The sequence below is a fragment of the Siniperca chuatsi genome, linkage group LG6, assembly GCF_020085105.1.
Source record: "Siniperca chuatsi isolate FFG_IHB_CAS linkage group LG6, ASM2008510v1, whole genome shotgun sequence".
NCBI classification, from domain to species: Eukaryota; Metazoa; Chordata; class Actinopteri; order Centrarchiformes; family Sinipercidae; genus Siniperca; species Siniperca chuatsi.
This window is the reverse complement of record NC_058047.1, coordinates 17,659,676-17,679,136: the sequence shown is the minus strand read 5'-3', so window position 1 is coordinate 17,679,136 and position 19,461 is coordinate 17,659,676. Positions and strand designations below refer to the sequence as shown.

The window sequence follows — 19,461 nt, the reverse complement described above, 5'->3', positions numbered from 1 at the left end:
TGCAATTAAAGGAGTAATTTGACATTTTGGAAATACCCTTATTCACTTTCTTGTGGAGTGTTAGAAGAGAAGATTGATACCTCTCTTACAATTGTCTGTTAGATATCGAGCTACAGCCAGTAGCCGGTTAGCTTAGGAAAAACGGGGAAACAACCAGACTAGACCCCAGGAAGTTACTGCTCCTGGCCAAGATTTTTTTTTTCTTTTCTGTACAGTTTAAACAAACAAGATATAACATGTTAGTCAGCAAGCTGTAGCGGGGCTGGTAGGCTGACTTCTTTTACCCTCGGACATAGTCAGCATCATCAGCACTGTACAAAAAAAACATACAGTATTTTCCACATTGGAAAAAAGTGATTAAAATAAATAAACAAGACAGGTTCTGTGTTGTTTTAACCTTGGCTTTCAGTTTCCAACACAAGTCTCATCTTGTAGTTTGTTTATTTGATAAAAGAACAGCAGGCAGGAAAGACAAAAAAAAAGACAACAAGAGGTTTGTGCTGATAGAATAAAAGTCTGGATTTATTTCTGTTTATCTATACATTAAACAGGTGTTCCTGAATGCAGCAAGAGAAAACACAGAACAGGATGCTAAGCGTCAAAGAGTTGCTCGCATAGCAGAGGTGTGGCCGGTTTAGCAAAGACATGTACACTCTCTATCGCATATACTTATAACATCTTCTGTAAATGTAAGATCGCCTCTGGGAGGCTAAAATAGGGTTAGGGAGTGTTTACTGCAATAGTCTTGAAATTCTTTTCACATTATCATACCAACTGGAAATACTCCATACAGTAATAACCCTGTCTTTCCCCAATGATCATTGCAATGCAGTTACAACTATTACAGACAGGTATATACCCAAGCAGCCCTGTATAGCTCAGTTTAATTCAACTCCATGAAAATGTAGTAATAGTTCTGTATGGATTTGTCATGTCGCTATTGTCCCCTTTGACTCTCACAATCTCAAGGCTGTGCAGACACATTCAAAGGTTTGATCGCTCTCCAGTTAGCTCTCTCTGGTTGGCCCTGCACCAAACAGTGATATGGTACCAGGTGATTACAACTCAACACCTGCATAGGAATTCAATTACACACAAAACTCTCTGGGTCAATTTCCTGGACCAGAGCAAAGCTTAAAATTGAACCATTATGAAACAGTCCAACAAATGGCTTAAGTGCTTCCATGAAACCAATTGCTGTGTATTTGAACACACACTGCTCACAGTAGAGAGGAGTTCCCCAGCATATTTCATGTTCACAGACATGGTCAGAGTAAAAACAAACAAACAAAACAAGTATATACATACTGACAGTTTGAGCAAACCACCCCAAAAACCCCCTCTACATCAAACACTTTGGCGCAGAAAAGATTCCATTGGTGTCACTGCACAGGGTAAAACAAAATATAATGCACTTTTTGTATAATCCAGCCAAAGTCCAGACACTGAATCCTGCTTGCTGTACATGTGACTTTAGCTCCCAGTAAAGTTAATCATGAACAGATTGCTATACTAAATTCAGATTTAAACAATGAAAGTTGCATTTGAATTGTTTACACAACAGTAAGGGACAATGAAATACAACGGGGGAAATCACAGACTAAAGAGGTAACTAGATAAAAATCAATCATTCCAAAAGTGACATGCTGAAACTCCCCAAAAACAGTCTTTGTGAATGTACCTTGAAGACTCTCTGTGATCTCCTTGATATTATAGACGGGGCTCTAGTTTGTCCCAAAATCACTTCTAAGGGATCAACTTTTTCCACTATAAATACAACTACCAATGGAATCCCGCTTCTGTAAAACAAACTGGGCTTAACTTTGACTCAAACAGAACATGGTTTTGCTGAGGACCTCTTCTACTGTAACATACACTGCCCGGTCCAACTGAGATTTCCTTTATGACAATCTGGCATGCAACCAGTGAACAGTGGTAACCTTTAAATTTATCATGTACTATGTTCTAATTATCATGTACTATATATAATGAAACCTGATCTAACCAGTAAAAATGCATATTATTGAAAATACACTGCAACAATGTAATATTGGTAGACAACAGGTGCTAGAAGCAGATGCATCTATTGAAAATCAGCAAGGTCTGAGGTACTTCTGAAACTCACAGCTGAGGATATAATCACTATCTACAATATTTGGATGGATAGCATATAGTTGATACAGTAATAGCAGGGTTATCGTTTTGCGAAATATTTTGGCTTAAAATCTGATTAGCTGAGGGGATAGTGGCGGTTGACACCTGAATAAAACATAGTTGTATGAGGATAAAAACATAGAAAAACAGCACCATTTGAGGTCCGATAGACAGATCAGTTTTTGAACTGTTTGCTGGTAGCACCGTCAACCAGTAAAAATCTCAGAATGCAATATAGAGACAGAACACAACCACTGATCAACTGCACGACATAGCAAAGAGCGAAGATATATATTCAGAGACAACCCCTCACGCAGACACCCCTTTACAGCAGCATCTTTAAGCATGTAATAAAACTGATTTCTCCTAAGAATGATATTGTGTACTGAGGTGTTTTACAAGTTTTATATGCTGTACATGTTGAGAGTAACCGAGTATACCTTTCCTATAGATTTTTTTAATATACACACATAGTTTACAGTCACTGACAAACAAACACCAGAGTAACAATGAGGTAGGACGGTGAAGTTAGATGAAGTAGAACCGGTTTGAGGATTGTATACAAAGTTACTGAAAAATACAGGCCTAACAATGTGTGCCTCCCGTTTTTTCTCATTTGAAGTAAGTTTGACATTGTATCTGAGGCTCAAACAGTAATGTGTTTTGTGTACACTTAGTTGTGAAAACTGCTAGATGGAGCCATTTATCTTGTTCCACTCAGTGAAGCTAGAACTGATCTCGTTTTCTGAATCAAACTGCCAAAAAGCAACATAAAGCTCCCTCACTTCTGAAGCTTTGACAGGCGTTCACAACATAAGCAAAACACCAAGCGAGAAGGACAGGATTTGCCATTATCTACATACATTAGCATTTTTAAATCCAGTCCATATAAATGTCAGGAGAATAAGGAACTAGAGGTGACACAAGAAGAGGATCACAGAGCCAGCGCGGTTACAGTTCCTCCTTATCACTACTTGCGTGTGACAGTGAGAGTACAGGAAGGTCTGGTGTTGTGTTACAGAGCCAAACTAGCCTATATTAATGGCTCTGCCAGGTTATGTATTTGTGTATGTTACTAATATGCAGCTAAAACCCAAACTGCTCCTCTGCAAGTGACTTGGTACATTAGACAGAGATTGGCTTTGTCATAACAGATTAAGCCAAATCTGGGTTAAAAACATACAGTACTTCCATACAACTTTCATCCACTAAAGATGGTTTTAGTTAAAGGATTACGCTTCATCGCGCTCCAGGAAACCAGCCTTTCAAAACAGGTTAACATTTGAGATGCTGTAATAGCTCTATTAATGCTCTATCTTAAAGCATTATTTTAACCACACCCCTTTTGGCATCAAACAACAAAGAAACAAACACAAACACAATACACGACAATGTGTCAGAATTTCAGCCATGTTGCTTTGCACAACAGAAATCTTTTCTTTCTTTTAAATTGCATGTATTTTAAATACACGCAACCGCATATAAACCTCACATGTTGCTTTGTACAGGGAAAACAAAAAACTAAAGGACACTGAAAAAGGGATATTTTTAGGAAATCCCAAAAATACGTCACCATTTTGGTGGCTTAAGATTCACTAAGCTATTACCTTGGCTATTTTTTGTGCAAACCCTGCTGCTGTCAGCATCCCCCTTCTTTAGCTTGATCTCAGCCTTCAATACTTTGGCTTACAGTTACCACTCATTTGTAAAAATACATAATTATCTCTATATATATCTATACATAACCAGCATCTTCACACATTAAGTTAAAGCACATATTCCAGTCAGCTTGCACATTTCATAGGTACATATCTTTAGATAGGTGAATCATGTTTTGGGCTTGAAAGCCAAGAAGAGTTGTTGACTTTTGCTTGTCAATTTGTATGCCATTTATTGTTCGGGAGGCCATGACGGTGTTATAGAGTCCAGTTTCAGTGTGACTTGTGGAAATCTGGTTTTCTAAACACCCCAAATAAATCTTCACAGATTTAAATATTTGGAAGTAGTAGTACTACTAAATCTATCAAGCTTGTTTTGGAGCATTGGCATGTCAGGGATATATATGACAGACAAAACAAAATGATATCCCATAACTCATTCTTGCCATAAAAAAAAAACAATAAACCAAAATGTTGTAAGGTGCTTCATGATAATACAATGATTGTTAGGCCTTAATCTATATAGGCATTTTATAAAAGGACGAATACCACAAATAAATTTCTTTAAGATTGAAGAAATTGCCCAGAAGTTTAAAGTGCATTTAATGTAAATGATTTGTGGTGATGTAACTACGCATCTCAATTGTACAACGGTTTCACGAGACAGATTATCATCTTACTGTGGCAGATCATTAGTAGGTAAATTCTAAGTGAGGTTTATTAAATATAACATGTTGTGAATGTAGCTTAATGTATGGGCTTTGTTAAAATCTAATGTTAAGGGAAGCCTTGTCTCTCTTGTTCCACAGAGATCACTTTGGCTAAGAAAAGGAACTATTTTTTTCATTTGTTTGTAGATTACACTGATCTACATTTGGATACAACATCAAGCTTAAAGCCAACAATTCATATGAAAAACAAAACAAAAAGATAGGTGTAAAAAGAAACACAAGAAATCGTCAGGTAACATGGAATTACAACATCAATTAGATTAACCAAAACCTGCCCAGAACCTTTAAAACTGTAACAAGACTAGAAAACTGATATATCCATGTTTGGTGGAAAAAATAAAAAGATGTGTTTTATGTACACTAAAATATCTCCAAAATATAAGGTAGCTTAACAAAAGGCTGATCTGAACTTTTGAAATAACAAAAAAAAAAAAACAAGACAGACAAAATGAGAGAGAGATATAAACCAACTGACAAACAAGAATCTAGAGTGTGAAGAGGAGAGAGGCTTGATGGGCAGCTCTGCAGCAGATTCACAGTTAGCCACAGCTAGGTCACAGTTGAGATTTCAATCTGCAGCATTTAGTTCCAGCCTGCAGACAGCCACACAAACCATTTTGGATCAAAACAATAAAACAACTGGAGAGAAAAAAAACATTTTAAAAAAACATACAAGAAAAAGAGGACATTTTCAAAGTTCTGATGGCATAGCTCAGAGGAAATTGTCACTGGAGCAACCTTACTTTGTTCCCCAGTGGCGTGGCTTTAAAAAAGAGGGGGTTATTATGGGGTTCAGCAGGCCCAGACAACTTCCACAGTACAACAGTGTTTCAGACAGCTTTACCCACAGCTAACACTGCTTAGACAAGAAGATGACCTGAACCGTGCAGAGCCGTGCCCTGATTTTCTTCCCCACATTGTCCCGTGCAGCGCAGCATCATGGGGGTAGAAAGTAGCCCGGCTCAGCTCAGCTTAATGGTGTGAATCACACAGAAAATAGTACCTAGCCACCTCTTAAATTCTCACAGCAAAGTGCAGGTGAAGCTTCATCACTTCAGCTTACTATAAATTTACAATCACAGCCTACTAGAAAACCCAGGGGCATACCAGCACCTGGTGATTGCCAAATCCATTTAAGGCATCAACATGCCTGTACCACTAGAACAAATTAAACAGTCAAATTGTCTGAAAGTGACATGTTTGATTGAGAGTAACACACAAATATCCCACCAAAACCTTTCCTTGTGCTCTCTCTCATTGATGGCGAATGCTCATAACTAAAAGGTCAACATAAAAAACAAAACAAATATAGCACTCTATAGACTCTACATGAGAGTCATACTTCACATTTAACCTCTGTAAGTACTCTTTTTAATAAAGTGAAGTGTTGTGATTGACCTACAGTTAAGGGGGAGCACACACTGAGAATTAATCTCTTGGAGCAACAGAATCTCTGTTGCAAAATGCAATATGGCTGTTACCAGTTGAGACTGTTGTCCCATTCTATGCAGTTCTATGTAAGTACCAATATCAAACACTCAGCAGTTATTGGGTAGTCACCAAAATATCCAACCGTTCACACGTCTAAGATCTAATGCAAGCTAGCATCATCATCTTTATAGCATCAAAAGACTTTATCTAGGGAAATAACCTCTAACTTTTTAAAAGTTTAAGGACTCAAAATTATGTTCTGACACAGAACAATAAATCAATTAATCACATCTAATCTCTCCTTTGACACAAATGCACACAAGTCAATAAACCATGTCTCTGTACCAATCCCACTGTAAAGCTTATAAAAACACTCATACCATCAAACTAGTTCACACGTGTTCAACTTCTCACTGGTGGGTAAAGCTTTCTGTCAGCCAATGAGGAAACTGGGCACTGAGGAAGGTGATGGTTGCTCTACAGGGAGCTGGGATGGGGTCTATTTGTTTTAACGTTTCACATAATAACCGATCCAACATGTCAGAGGAAAACAACTCAGCTCCTGAAACGTTGACAAACATCCCCCAACCACCCATATCAATTCCCCTCAATATCCTGCGGACCACGGGGAAGCTGGGGCAGAAGGCGCTGGCGTGACAACAGTTAATCACTACATGCCATCGTAGGTGAAGTTCTCCATCTTGACTGTCTGTCTGATGAGCAGCTTGGATTCTCGCCGCTCCTCGTTCTTGATGGACTTGTTGATGTCCATTATCTTTTCACAAATGTACTTGTTCACTTTGGACAGTCTCTGCGTAATCTCTGCACTGTCGGCTGTCTCTTGAGACACTCTGTCGTAGAGACACTCTGGGGAAGGAGCGAGTGTGAGCAGTCAGACTACATCAAATCAAAAATTGCTGATCTTATCCTGGTCTGGTGTTTAATGAATATAATTCAATGATTGAAAGGCTATATGAAAAAAGAAAATAATTTGATGTTTTCCAACTTGTCTCAGCTTACAAAAGACCCATCAGAACAAGGATTCATCTATTTCACAATCTTGATTTTACAGGTTTGAACCGCAAGTTTATCTTACCTCTAACGATTTTCAGTTTGCTGGGCGACAGTGGAGGTTTGGGCAGGGCATCTTTCTTCTTTTTGGTGGCCACTCCAGTTACACTACGGTTCTTGAGGGTTTCTGTGCCCCAGATCATTACAGCCAGGTTCTTTGTGAACTTGGAATCTCCCTGGGTCCGCTGCAGCTGATGCCACTTCTCCTCCTCCACCCAGATCCCTCCACCGAGGTGTACCTGCAGAGAGGACAAGCGTAAAACAGAGAACCGTGAACACCACATTTTAAAATGTGTATCTACAGTCTGCTGTAGATTAAAATAATTTGTACGTGTTGTCATCTGCAGTGAGAGACAAAAGTCAAATGTATTGTGGCTATAATCAGTTTAGTTTATAAACCACAGAAGAAGCACATTGACACTTAAGCACAAACTGTAATAAGTACTTCTTTTTTTTTTTTAAATAAACAAATGCTATTACTGTTACCCAACAGTTTCATAAGCCACCTTTATGCTGGAGCAGACTTCAGAGCAGTAGTTACAGTGTTATTGTGTACAGATCAGATTTGGTGTGGGGATGGCAATTTTATCAAATTTTATTGATGTTTAAACATTTATGCAACCATCAGCAAGAGTAATCTAAAAAGAGAGAACAAGATAGATGCAAGTAGGTGAGGGAGAGAAACAAACTAAACTGAGACTTAACTTTATTTGGTACGATACTTGGAACCATAGGATCTTACTGGAAAACAACACATTTACATGCATAGTTAAACTCAATAACACATTTTATCCTGTGACGGTTATGCTGACCACCCACTTGCCTGGGACATTTGTGTTAGGTGCTGTGGGATCTAAATATAAATGGACAAGGCAGGTCATAGCTTGTCATGGCAGAACATATCTTAACCAGCTCCTGCTTAGACCAAATTACAAATCCCAATAAGCACCACTTTCACCAACAAGGATACATAAATAAGCTCAGGCCACTGGCTGCTTGTAGCCTGGATTACCTCCACTATGAACTTAGCCTGTAGCGCTCTACACACTGCCACTGCACGTTGCATAAGCCTGCACCAAACACTCCAAGCCGATTGCCAGCCTAGGCAGACTGCCCTGGTCTTCTAGATGAGCTAATGCAGCAGGGGGCATATGTGACTCTCTTTCCCTTCTCTACTCTCTTATCACTGTAAAGTCTTTAGGCTAGCATCCAAAAGGCTTTTCCCTGTGCAGCTAATGTGCTTTAGGCCCCCGGCCAGCAGACAAGCTTTTTACTGCTCTCAAGTTAGACAAGATTGTTTTCATCCTCCCTCCCCATTGCTCTCGTTTATCTCTCTTTCTCTATCTCTCCTTCTTCTTTTCTACCCTACCCCCCCCCAATCTCTCACTAGGGCTAACCTGTCAGTCACTTTAAATTCCTATCGTGCAAATAATTAATATGGGGTCCCTGATGTAGGAGAGTTCTAATTTGCAAGTGTTCTTCACGCTTGAAGTGGCTGCAAACCCCAGAGCTTGTAGTACCAATTCCCCCCCTGTCATCAGAGACAGGACGCTGGTTGAGTTACAGCGGTGGGGGGAGTATAGAACCCTAACAGGCCAATAAACACTGATGATGCTGGCTGGGCTTGCAGGAACAATAATAATCTTCTCAACCTTGTTTACCTGCTAGGGTAGGGCAGCCAGGGGGAAAGGACTGATCAACTATGACAGCATGTTCCCAGGTTCATGGGTGTTAAGAGGAAATACAGCATTTCCTACAAAATCAGGTTACTTCCCATGGTCACCCCCAGGTAAAGAGTCAGGGATACAGGAGAGGGAACTGAAGGATTCAGGACTCGCAAAGGGTGAGAGGGGTTATTGGGATAATCTTTAAGTGAAGGTTGAAAGTCCCTATCTGTAATGCAACATTAGACCACATAAATTGAAAGTATATTCAAATATATAACTATAATATATAAAGAGGTGGACATAAACTGCTTATTTTTCATTTATATGTGTTTCTTAATTGATCACTATTGAAAATACAAGCCAGTTTTACTGCTGACTGACAGAACATTACTAACAGCATCAGAAAACATCAGATTAATTTGTTGTCTGTTGGACTATGTTAAAGGCCTGTCAATCAGTTGTTGAGGCTTTGAGTGAGTGCTTTTGTTTACATTTGGATGAGTGATTTTGCCTTCAAGAATAAATGTCAAAATAAAAAAAAAAAGAAGGAGATCAAAACAGACAGGAAACATCACAAAAAATGTTGGTAGCAGATGAACAGGCATGTGATTAGACTAGATAAGACAAACTAAAACAGTAAAAGGTGGTATTCACATGCCAGCCAGAGGGAATCTAACTAACTAAGAATGTCCCTTAGTCCAGTGAGACTTACCTTCCCATCGTTGCAGGTATATACTGTTCTGGGTGAGGGTGAATAGCTGGAACTGGTGTTGGCTTCTTCTCTGCATGTCTCCTGCGCCTCAACAATGGGTTCAACCACTTCAGCCTTGATTGTCTGAGTGCCATTGTCATGCATAGGCTCTGAAGATACAAAGGAGACATTTAACATTATGGAGATACAAGCAACAAATCTACATCTGTCAGCACTTCAAGTTGAGGTAAGGTCAAAGGCCATTCATCAACTGCTAGGCAACTTTACAGAAGATGAAACTAAAACAGAACAGCTAGTTGAAAACAGCCAGTTGCACTTAATCCCTACAGTATCTAGTAGCATGTGGCCATGAGTTTTCTGGTATTTACCACTGGAACAGTGCCCACCTGCTTGTCTGCTTGCTTCCCGCCTTGGGTCTAGGCTTCCCTGTGCCTCGAGACAGGTGGTTATTTTAGCCCAGTAACTAAGCTGGCTTGGTGGCTGGCCACGCTAAGCTCCAATGTAGCGGATGAGTTTTAATATCGGTCAGTGCACTCCATCCCCATGCCCGACAGCACCCCAGGGTGCTCTAATCTTTAGCCTGTCCATTAGATGGTTTCGCCAGTAGCCAGGCGCCTCTGTCCAGATCTACAGGGGGGCTGAGGTTAACACCAGCATCTGGCGAAGCTTGAGTTTGTACACTGCTGCGCACTGCAATGACACCACTTTTAATCACACTTACAACTACAGTGGATTTTATTCAATTTCCTGTATTAGATTTACTACATTAGTACTGGACCTATTAAAATCCTATTGCTGGATTATAATCTCATTGTTGTATTATGTGTGTCTATTAACTATTATGCCTATCTGTTAAAAAACTGCCACTTTCCCACCTATTGCTTGTATTGTACCCCCCAGCTGTACAAGGCAGAAGACTTTAAATTTCCTCCCCCAAGTTTTCTTTTTTTCCCCCTTAGATCATAAGTCTTAGAGAGTTTCGGCTGGACAGGAACCATTGCTGCTGTGGGAATACTAATACTATGTATGTGAAAATGGGCTATACAATATAAACTTGACATAACTTCAGACTTTTTGCAATGCATTAGCAAAACTGATCTACTTTAAACTGCTACATGGAGTTTTTTAAATCTATAGTAATAAAACTCCACACCGGTAAACAAGTTATTTTAATTTAAAAAATGCCTTCTAATGCCTTCTACTTCTACCCTTCTAATGGGTGAGCAGGTGGGGGACGAAGGTGGTTTTCTGTTTAAATCGGTTCTTTGACAGAACATATGAGAGGACTGAACCCAAGATGGTCGCTCTCATCACCAGTCGCCACTCTGCCAACCTAAGAAGCAAGCCAAACTAAAGCACTCAAACTCAAAGTTGATCTAGTTTGAAAAGTATCGCAAAACTATTCAAGGGCCTTTATCTCAAAACATTTTTCACATCGTAGCAATATTCCTATGTTTTTTCAGACTTAACTGCAAAAACCATTATGTTTGGCATTTGTCAGCATTCTTAAAAAAGACATAGATCCTTTTCAGGTCAGAGTGGGTACAGTTAGTGCATTGTGTAGACATACAGTAAACACTAGGATTATAATGTGTCAACACACCACACACTGACTTTCTAAGAATAGAAAGTCCTGTGCCTCTGAATTGCAGTTTTACTACTATATAGCTTTTCATTCTCAATGGCAACTGATTTGACTTCTGTAGACATTTTCTTTAAATGACTGATAAGGTTAAAGGTTACTAATAAACTTTATGGCATAGGCAGCAGTGGTTTGTGTGTTGGTGTACATGCTCCTGGTCCCTCACCGCTGCCGAGTCTCATGAGAAGTACGTCTTGCAGCCTCCTGTTGAAGTCCCTCAGTTCTTTGACTTCGGTCAGCAAGCTGCCATATTCCTTCAGCTTTTTGGCCTGCTGCACCAGCTGCCTACGGGTTCTCTCCAGCTCCTGCTGCAGCCTCCTCATCTCCTCCTCCTGTTGCCTGTAGCTATGAACTAGCTCCTCGTACAGGACTCTAGGAACCACAGCTGCAGCTACGCCAGACACACAATCCGTGTCCACCTCCAAATGCTGCTGTTGTTGCTGCTGGTGATGTTGCTGATGCTCTGCCTCCATATCTTCATCTTCATCGTCTGCATCCTCTCCTTCCTCAGCCAGTCGGTCCTCATCCAGGTCCTCTTCGCCCTCCATACAGGAGCTGGCTGCATTTCTCTCAAGGCGAGCTACTACTGCTGCCAGGCTCTTGGAGGAGTTGGAAAGGGGGCGTCCATGGTCTTGAGACAGGGCCTGAAGAAAATAACAACTGTCAATATAGCGGACAAATAGGCCAGTGAAATTAAATTTGAATTATAATAACTACAAAGATGAGAATAAATCATTATCATCATCAACACTTAGAGGGCAGAACAGATATAAAAACCACACATCAATCTAAAAAGGACATGACAGACAGACTGCAGTTTGTTTTGACTGTGTGGATCTCAGTAGGAACTGGGAGGAGAGGAGTCGCTGAGTTCTTTGATGAGCCGCTCAGAGGATTTGTCTGTGAAAGGGCAGCTGTCCAGAGTGCTGAATTTGTGTTAATCCAGCATATGGTAAAAATAGCGTGGGGGGATTTTGGGTGTCAGCCAAGTTTATGGAAATGTGACATTGCATCATCAATACATATATTCAAATATAAGACTATTGCTGTGTGTGCATCAACAGGACACATGCAGTCACACATGCGCCCACACTTTCACAGTGTTGATATAAGCTCTTTTCAGTGAGCAAACTTATTTAGGGTCCTCACTGACACGGCACAAGATTGTCAATATAAGTAATTTAAGTGGGATAGCTTATTACTTTACTTTGATAAATTATTGAATGTTATCTTTGCACCCACCAGTACGAACATGGCTGATTTTAATTTGTTATTATACCATCAGAAAATTGTATTATTTATATGGTGCTATCAATAGATAAACATAATTTAAGACTCATCAAGAGACAGTGTGATTGTATATCAAAACACTGGTGTCACTGTAGGTATAAGCACAATCTGGTGAGGACGAGTCCATTACACAGTGCTGCTCAATAAATATGTGATCAATTGTACAAAATTGTTTCTTACAAAGTAACACAACTAGTGTCTCATTTAGATGAGCCTACCTTTTTATGCCTGAGTGGCATTCTGTCCTCTCCAAAATTGTTCTCAATAGAGTTTCCTGAATTCTTGATGGACATCTTGGGAATTTTCATCTTCTTTTGCATTATACTGTCTTCAAATTCCTCTACTGTATCTGTGAAGTGCAGAGAGAGAAGCAGGAAGAAACTCAAAGTTTCCAAAAAGTTAGATGGATTTTCATAAAATGTGAACCCCCATATTTATTTATAACTGCCTCTGTGAAGGTGTTAGTTAGATCGGACCGGTCTTGCAGCCCAGACAGCTCAGATTCGGGGATTAGTGATGTAACGTAGCTAGTTAAAGATCGAGCATAAAAAACGACCGTGAGCAAACATTATTGTAACTGGAGCTAACGAGCAAATCATTTCACGTGCACACGTAAACACATTAACATGATGTGCTGTCATGAAACAGTCATGACGTTGACATGTTACTGAGGTTGCGATACGTTGTAATATGCATTGATGACACGGCGATGACTGCAGCACCGTATCCTCTCTGTTGCACAAAACAACAGATAAATCAGCTAACAAGCTAACCGCAACCCAACAAAGGTCTCGGGCTCTCGTCTCGACTACACTTAAAAACCTCTACAAAAATCATAACAGGTCAACTATGGGTTGTCACATGTGTTTATAATGTGGTGACAGCTTGGCGTCTGCACGCAGTTAACTAGCGCGTCAGCGCTAACATGCTAACGCGGAACGAATACACACCAAGCTAGCACGCGTTAGCTACATGTTGTAAACAACCGTTGTGACTGGCTAACGTTGCATGCCACGTATTTAGCAAAACAACCAGCACTACTCTATCGAAACAAGAGAGCTACCTCTTGGAACACGACACTCTGGATGTAAAAATCTGTAAAGAATTGACGACAAGGTATGACTACCTACCAAACTTCTCTTAGCATATCTAACTAGCATATCTAGCTAGCCACAGCCGAGGACGTTGTTGTGGCTATCAGTGTCAGATTCCAGCTGATCACGTCCTGACAGATCGGACAAAAGGACTTGCTTTGACACACGTCCGAGTTTCGTGCACAACAACGTTACTTGGTCAGACAGACAAAAACAGCATTAAAAACAGAAAAGCTGATATGTTAAGAGGGCAACTTACCTGCAAGGGCAAGGATCTGTGCTTCGCACGGCTGGCCTGCGCTGCCATTCTCTTCAGTTCTGTGAACCAGATACACCTTCTGATTATCAAAATCTGTTTTGTGCAGAGGTCTGAAATCTTCGACATTTGAAACGGGTAACGCGTAGCACATATCGTCTTCAAAGAATCTAACAAAAGCATACATTATTTACTTCTCTTTGGTCCTGCACTTTGGATATGGTTGACAGTTTTTCCTCACAAAGTATTTAAAAAAATATACACATAGGGGGGTTGGGGATGGTATCTGCGCTCGGCTACTCATGCCTGGTCCACATCACCAGGGTAGATCATCAAGGCATAAGTAATAGACATGACATTAACTTTGCTGTTAGGAGATGTTCAGATACAGAAGCATTCAAATGCACTTTTGATTTATTTGTGTCAGAAACATATGAAACACAATTTCCCCTTGCAACTGTAGTGTAATTATAATATTAAAAAGGTTTTTCATTTCTGTCAAATTTTAAACATTTTTAAAGAACAAGATTTACAAAAACATTAATGCCAATGTCAACATATTTAAAAACAAAGACATATTTATATGGAAAATATTTGTTTTTATATTTTAAGTATTGCTTTAAGTGATTAGGCACGACATTTCAGTCGTCCTGGGTCATTATCCTTATTTTAGACACCCATTCTGTCTTCTAAGGGAATTGTTTCAGGGAACTACAGTGAGAAAAGCCACCAAGATGATTACCTGCCTGGTCAGATTTCATTGGTCTCTGTGTGCTTTCAGGTGTACACTTCTCATCTGTTCCTTGTATCACAACAGAAAGACTTAAGGCCAGCTGAAATGAACTCTTTATTATTGTAAGACAGCCAGGTGGCTATACAACAGGATGGATTTCTCTCAGTTGTTACTCTAATGGAGAGCACCACAGTCGATAAATGACACTAACAATTTCGTTCTGCTTCGGCTGCTGTAATTGAAAAATAACTGATGCAGAACTATATAGAGCCTTTTTTCTTCTCTGATATTTCATTTCATAGTTTCAGGCATTTAGTTAGTTATGATTATGCCTGTTTCAAATGCCAGCTTCCCCATGATGTTTGTTCACTATGCTGTATGAGCGGCCCCACAGTCTGTTAGCTGTATACAAGAGAATTTAAAAACAAACTAACAAAGCAATGACAATAACTCTCAGAACATTTTATTTCAGTTATTGGAGCGGTATTTCAGGCTGTTTTCAATACAAGTAAGTGGTGGTTAGCTGGTCTGCCAGCTATGCTATTGATTTGAGAGACTTGCTTCACTTTTCTGTGAAGAAGCACTAAGTTGAACTGTCAAAATTTAACATTCATATTCATATTAGGCAAAGTCATGATCGTTTCATATACTGCACTTATACTTTGGCAGAGCCCCACAAACTATAACAGGAGTGAGAGTGATAGACAAGAGATTTGAGCAGCTTCTCAACAAGTCCAACAAAGGATTACTGCTAATCTTAGCTTCTGTTCAATGGCTCTCCTGTCCTCAAGGCTGTGCGTGTCAACATAAGGCTGCTCCGTTTCTGGAGCTTTCTGTCTTCAAAGTGGTCAGCGTTTAGAGGGGAACACTGCTCCATTTAAAAGTCTTGCATGATGTTATTCCTGCAGCCTGGAGAAGTTCAATCAAAATTTATAACAATAACTTTCTCCGTAAATTAGAGTTTATGGAGATGCTCAAAGATGGGAGTCTGCCTAGAGACACAATAAAAGTTGAGCTCTCCACATCTATTGACATTTCTGAATATGACAATGTTCATATTTTCCCAGAAAATCCCTCTGAACATAACCAGTAACTTTTCTGCATTTTTTCAGAACAACTCTCAATGAAGTGGTACATTTATTGTAAACTCATCACAGTGTCTGAGTTATACATTCAGCAGAATGTATAGAACTGACTGTAATCCAATTGCTATTACAAATTCATAATCTTACCAAATGTGATTTGCACAGTAGCTCAACTTACAATACTTTTTAAATCTGAACTAGTCTTTATAGTATGTTACTGTACATAATGTCAGCCTCTGTGAGAACTATTTTCATGCACCAAAAGTCTCTAAACTTTCATGTACTTCCTTTTCCTTACTGTAATTATTTCATGCTACGTTGCTCCAGTGCACTGCTGAACTCTCTTGTCACCTTCACCTCCAACCAGGTCACAGTGCTTGAATGAACACATTGTTTTGGGCACATGTTTTGTGTAATATATAGAAAGTGTACAATTTTATATATGAACTTCAAGGCTAATTTAAGAAAAATATCAGGAATATACTGTATACCTATGCAATGAAGGTATATAGTATTATTGGTTTAGTAAAGATATTTAAGATCCTACACACTCATGGTCTACCCACACTGGTGTTTTCATTTTTGCCTAATTAGACTGCTTTGGGTGTTGTGGGATAAATTTGGGGGTGACTAAGGGGTTTATGGGTGTAAACGAATTTGACACTTTGACTAAAGTATGGTTTCACAAAGGAGGCCTTAGGCCCTGTGATTATGTTGTTTTGGGTTATGGGGCACTAGATGTTCCTAACATGAGATAGAAGTGTCCCAGAAGTCTCTGTTATTTTTATACTGATAACTTGGGACGGAGAGAGTCTCTTTCTTTGTAATCTGTAAACCACCACCCACCGTTCTGGTATAAGAAGTGTATCGTTTGGATGCAAAGTTAAGTATTGTGTTGGCTGTGCCCATGTGTACATGCTGCCACATTGCTTCTGTCGACAGATTTGTTTGTAATAAATACACATATTCAGGTAACGCCAAATGGGGCTCATCGAGTTATTCCTTTATTCAACTGAGGACATCTCTTCAGTACAAGGTGTGTAAAGACTGCTTGACATCTCTCTGACCCTCATATTACAGTGGGACCCAGGCCTTTTTCACAGAAGACATTTTGACATGTTACAGTAGGAACTCTCTCTCTCCCTCCCTCTGTCTCTCTCTCTCACACACATAGTTATATAGGACTATATACATTTAATTACAGAGGGGCAAGGGAAGTCTAAATTGATCTTTCCATATCCAAAATGGCATTCAATTATAACACTTTAAATATCTGTTAAATACTGTGTGCCCATTGTTGTGTGTTGACTTATCACCATTAGGATAATTAAAAGCACAGCTGCTATTTATTTAATAAATCCAATCAGCTCTTTTTTAAAATAGTCACTCAAGCACACAAAATCCACTGAGTTGACGTAAACTATCAGCATGCTAATTAGCTGAAGATATGGTGATACATTAAACCTGAAGGAATAACTTTAGATAATAATTTAGCTATGTTTTATCTCTGAGGGCAGTTGATCGGGTAAAGACTCCAGTCAGGACAGAAGCCAGACATCATGTCCTGCCTATTAGCTCCACACTGCCTGGCTCATCTATCTTTATTGGTCATCCATTAGCCTGCATTAAAGGGAGACACGGGATAATAGCAGTAATGATGCTGATGATGGAATTAGACTGCGGGTACACACGTCATCATTGCAGTGTTGCGCCTGGAATCGTAAAGAGTTCCCACTGACAGACAGACAGATAAAATACAACCCCTTTATGTTTTTGATCAGCGTATGTGTGTAAATATGTGTGACAGACAAATATAGTGAGAAACAGGGAACAAGACGAGGTCTGGCAAAAAGGTGAAAAATGTCTACGGTGCTTGGAGGTGTGTACATTAACTTTACTGCACGTAGATTGTCAATCTAAAGGCAGCACCTGTGCCAATCTGCAGGATGGACAGATGCTGGTACAGGTGTGTGTGTGATGATGGTTGGCAGGGGCGTACAGACAACAGACCCAGTAAAATGACGATGCCAGGCATTAGACAGACGGCATGGAGGGATCATTAAGGCAACTTTCTGGAGAGATGCTCTAAGATCATGAAAGAGTAAAATGAAGACATGGGTGTCTGGTTTCAAGATGACGGATTCAGAGAAGCGTAAACGTCTTTTATGGGCAACGTGCTACTATGATCAATCACAACTGTTTACAGTCCAGGGTATCTCACCAGTCTTTCTCTTATTATGCCTCTTAATTAGCTCTGCATGAATTACTAATCAACCATGAAGAAGGCATTCACCAATTTAAAAAGTGATAGCCCATGAAATGAACAGCACAGCCTCATAAAAGCACTCCAGTTACTAATGCTGCAGGGCCTGAAAACAGACCTTTGACTGAAAGAGAGAGACAGAAGATGGGAAGAAAGAAAGACGGACATGGAGCACACACACACACACACAGAGGCAAACCTTATTGTGAATAAATCCTTCATTAAGTATTTAGAATGGTATCAGCGCTGGCCCTGCCATCGTGTTGTGTATACTCAGTGATCCACCCAGGAGACATTGATCTTCTTCATAAGGAACATAATGGCCACCAGAGAAATACTGATCATATTTCAGCACTAGTCAATTCAGTTCATTAGGGCCGCTCTACCTCCTACTGCGACCCTGTATTGATCTTGCCAGTGTCACCAGACTGTTATTCTCCGCTAACTAGATAGGGAACTCACAAAACTGTAATGTATTCAAAGGCAACAGCAAGTCGAACAATAGACTACAGGGAACAAACAAGCAAAAAATGTATAAAAGAACTAAGATTGACCCATCTGTGTAAGAGCAGCATGGACTGTCTGTCTCTGTGCCCTTTCTGCGTCGGCATCAAATGTCAGACACGACACAAGAAATCCAAAAAGTATCAAGGCTGTCCACGGGTTTCAGAGAGAATTTTTCTTATGCCTCTAATACCTTTTCCACCGTCTCCTCTCCTTTAATCTCCACTTATCTGGCAGCCAGGTGAGCCGCAGCACATGGCTGGTGGGCAGGCTTGGGTCTGTGGGAATACGGCTCATCTTAATGGTATTTCTCCCCCTTTTCCTTCTCTTCCCTTTGCTTCTCTTCCCCTTTCCTCCAGGGCGGCTGTCAGACAGAGACACAGGTAGACAGAGAACTTTTCATTGCTGCTGTAGCTGACAGCAGGGAGCCACTGGGATTGTACGAGTGACCGCAGCCGCACGTCATGCAGAGGGGCAGCCAGGCTCACAGGTGCACAGCATCTGACAGATAATAGCAGATAAAACCCAGGCCAACCAGCAGCTTGCTCCTCACTAGGGGATGAGGGACCCGTGGTGGTGGGTCAAATGGGGGGGGCATGTTGAAGGGCAAAGTGCTTTGACAACTAGCGGCCTTTACTTAACCACCAACCAGCCAGACACAGACACTAGTCAAGGACAGGCAAGGTCACTGATCTCAAATCCCTACCCAGAATCATTCCTGCAGCTTACTGTATACTTGGAGGAGGTTAAGATTGATTTGGAGCTCATGAGTGTTGGTGCAGCTGCTGCGTCTGAAAAAGCACATCAAAACCCAGCAGTCATCTTATTAGTTTATTTTTTCTTCCATTATTTGCTGCTCTTTTATTACTCTTGTTTTAATTTCTGTTGAAAGAGCTGTGAGTCTCCAAAGTACAATAAAATTTGTTTATGCCACAGACCTTTTTCCTTTGTGTCGTTCTATTTCATGTTTTTATTCATATCCAAAGCTGCGTTTCATCTTAGTGTGCAAACCTAAACTGCAGTGAACAAAATGCAAACACATTTTCATTAGTTTAATCTAAAATAATGCTGACCCAAATCTATTTAAATCTGTGGTAAAATAAGATATTTGTCAGCAATCATGTCCACTTATGTTGGCCTAATTTCACATCTACCTGCCACTAAACTGGC

The 19,461-nt window shown here is 40.1% G+C and overlaps 2 protein-coding genes across 4 annotated transcripts in view; both read right to left on the bottom strand.

Moving 5' to 3' along the window:
• agbl4 (AGBL carboxypeptidase 4) overlaps window positions 1–19,461 on the bottom strand; it is a 288,623-nt gene that overhangs the window by 56,807 nt on the left and 212,355 nt on the right. The gene's annotated exons all lie outside the window — the stretch shown is intronic.
• bend5 (BEN domain containing 5) lies at window positions 495–14,069 on the bottom strand. 2 transcript variants are annotated; one of them, XM_044199152.1, is made up of 7 exons: window positions 13,901–14,069; window positions 13,710–13,768; window positions 12,575–12,705; window positions 11,233–11,710; window positions 9,425–9,573; window positions 7,071–7,284; window positions 495–6,841 (listed from the first exon to the last, which is right to left on the bottom strand). In XM_044199152.1, the coding sequence occupies exons 1-7, from the start codon at window positions 14,008–14,010 to the stop codon at window positions 6,645–6,647; spliced, it is 1,338 nt and encodes a 445-aa protein (XP_044055087.1). In that variant the 5' UTR covers window positions 14,011–14,069; the 3' UTR covers window positions 495–6,644. The 2 variants fall into 2 exon arrangements, with proteins under 2 accessions (XP_044055087.1, XP_044055086.1); XM_044199151.1 differs by having other exon boundaries at window positions 13,710–14,023.

Coding starts and splice junctions, on each gene's coding strand:
- bend5 (XM_044199151.1), bottom strand. CDS start 13,893: ATGTATGCTTTTGTTAGATTCTTTGAAGACGATATGTGCTACGCGTTA. Junction 11,711..12,574: donor TGCCACTCAGGCATAAAAAG/GTAGGCTCATCT, acceptor TATTTTCTTCAG/GCCCTGTCTCAAGACCATGG. Junction 7,285..9,424: donor ATACCTGCAACGATGGGAAG/GTAAGTCTCACT, acceptor TCCTCTCTGCAG/GTACACCTCGGTGGAGGGAT.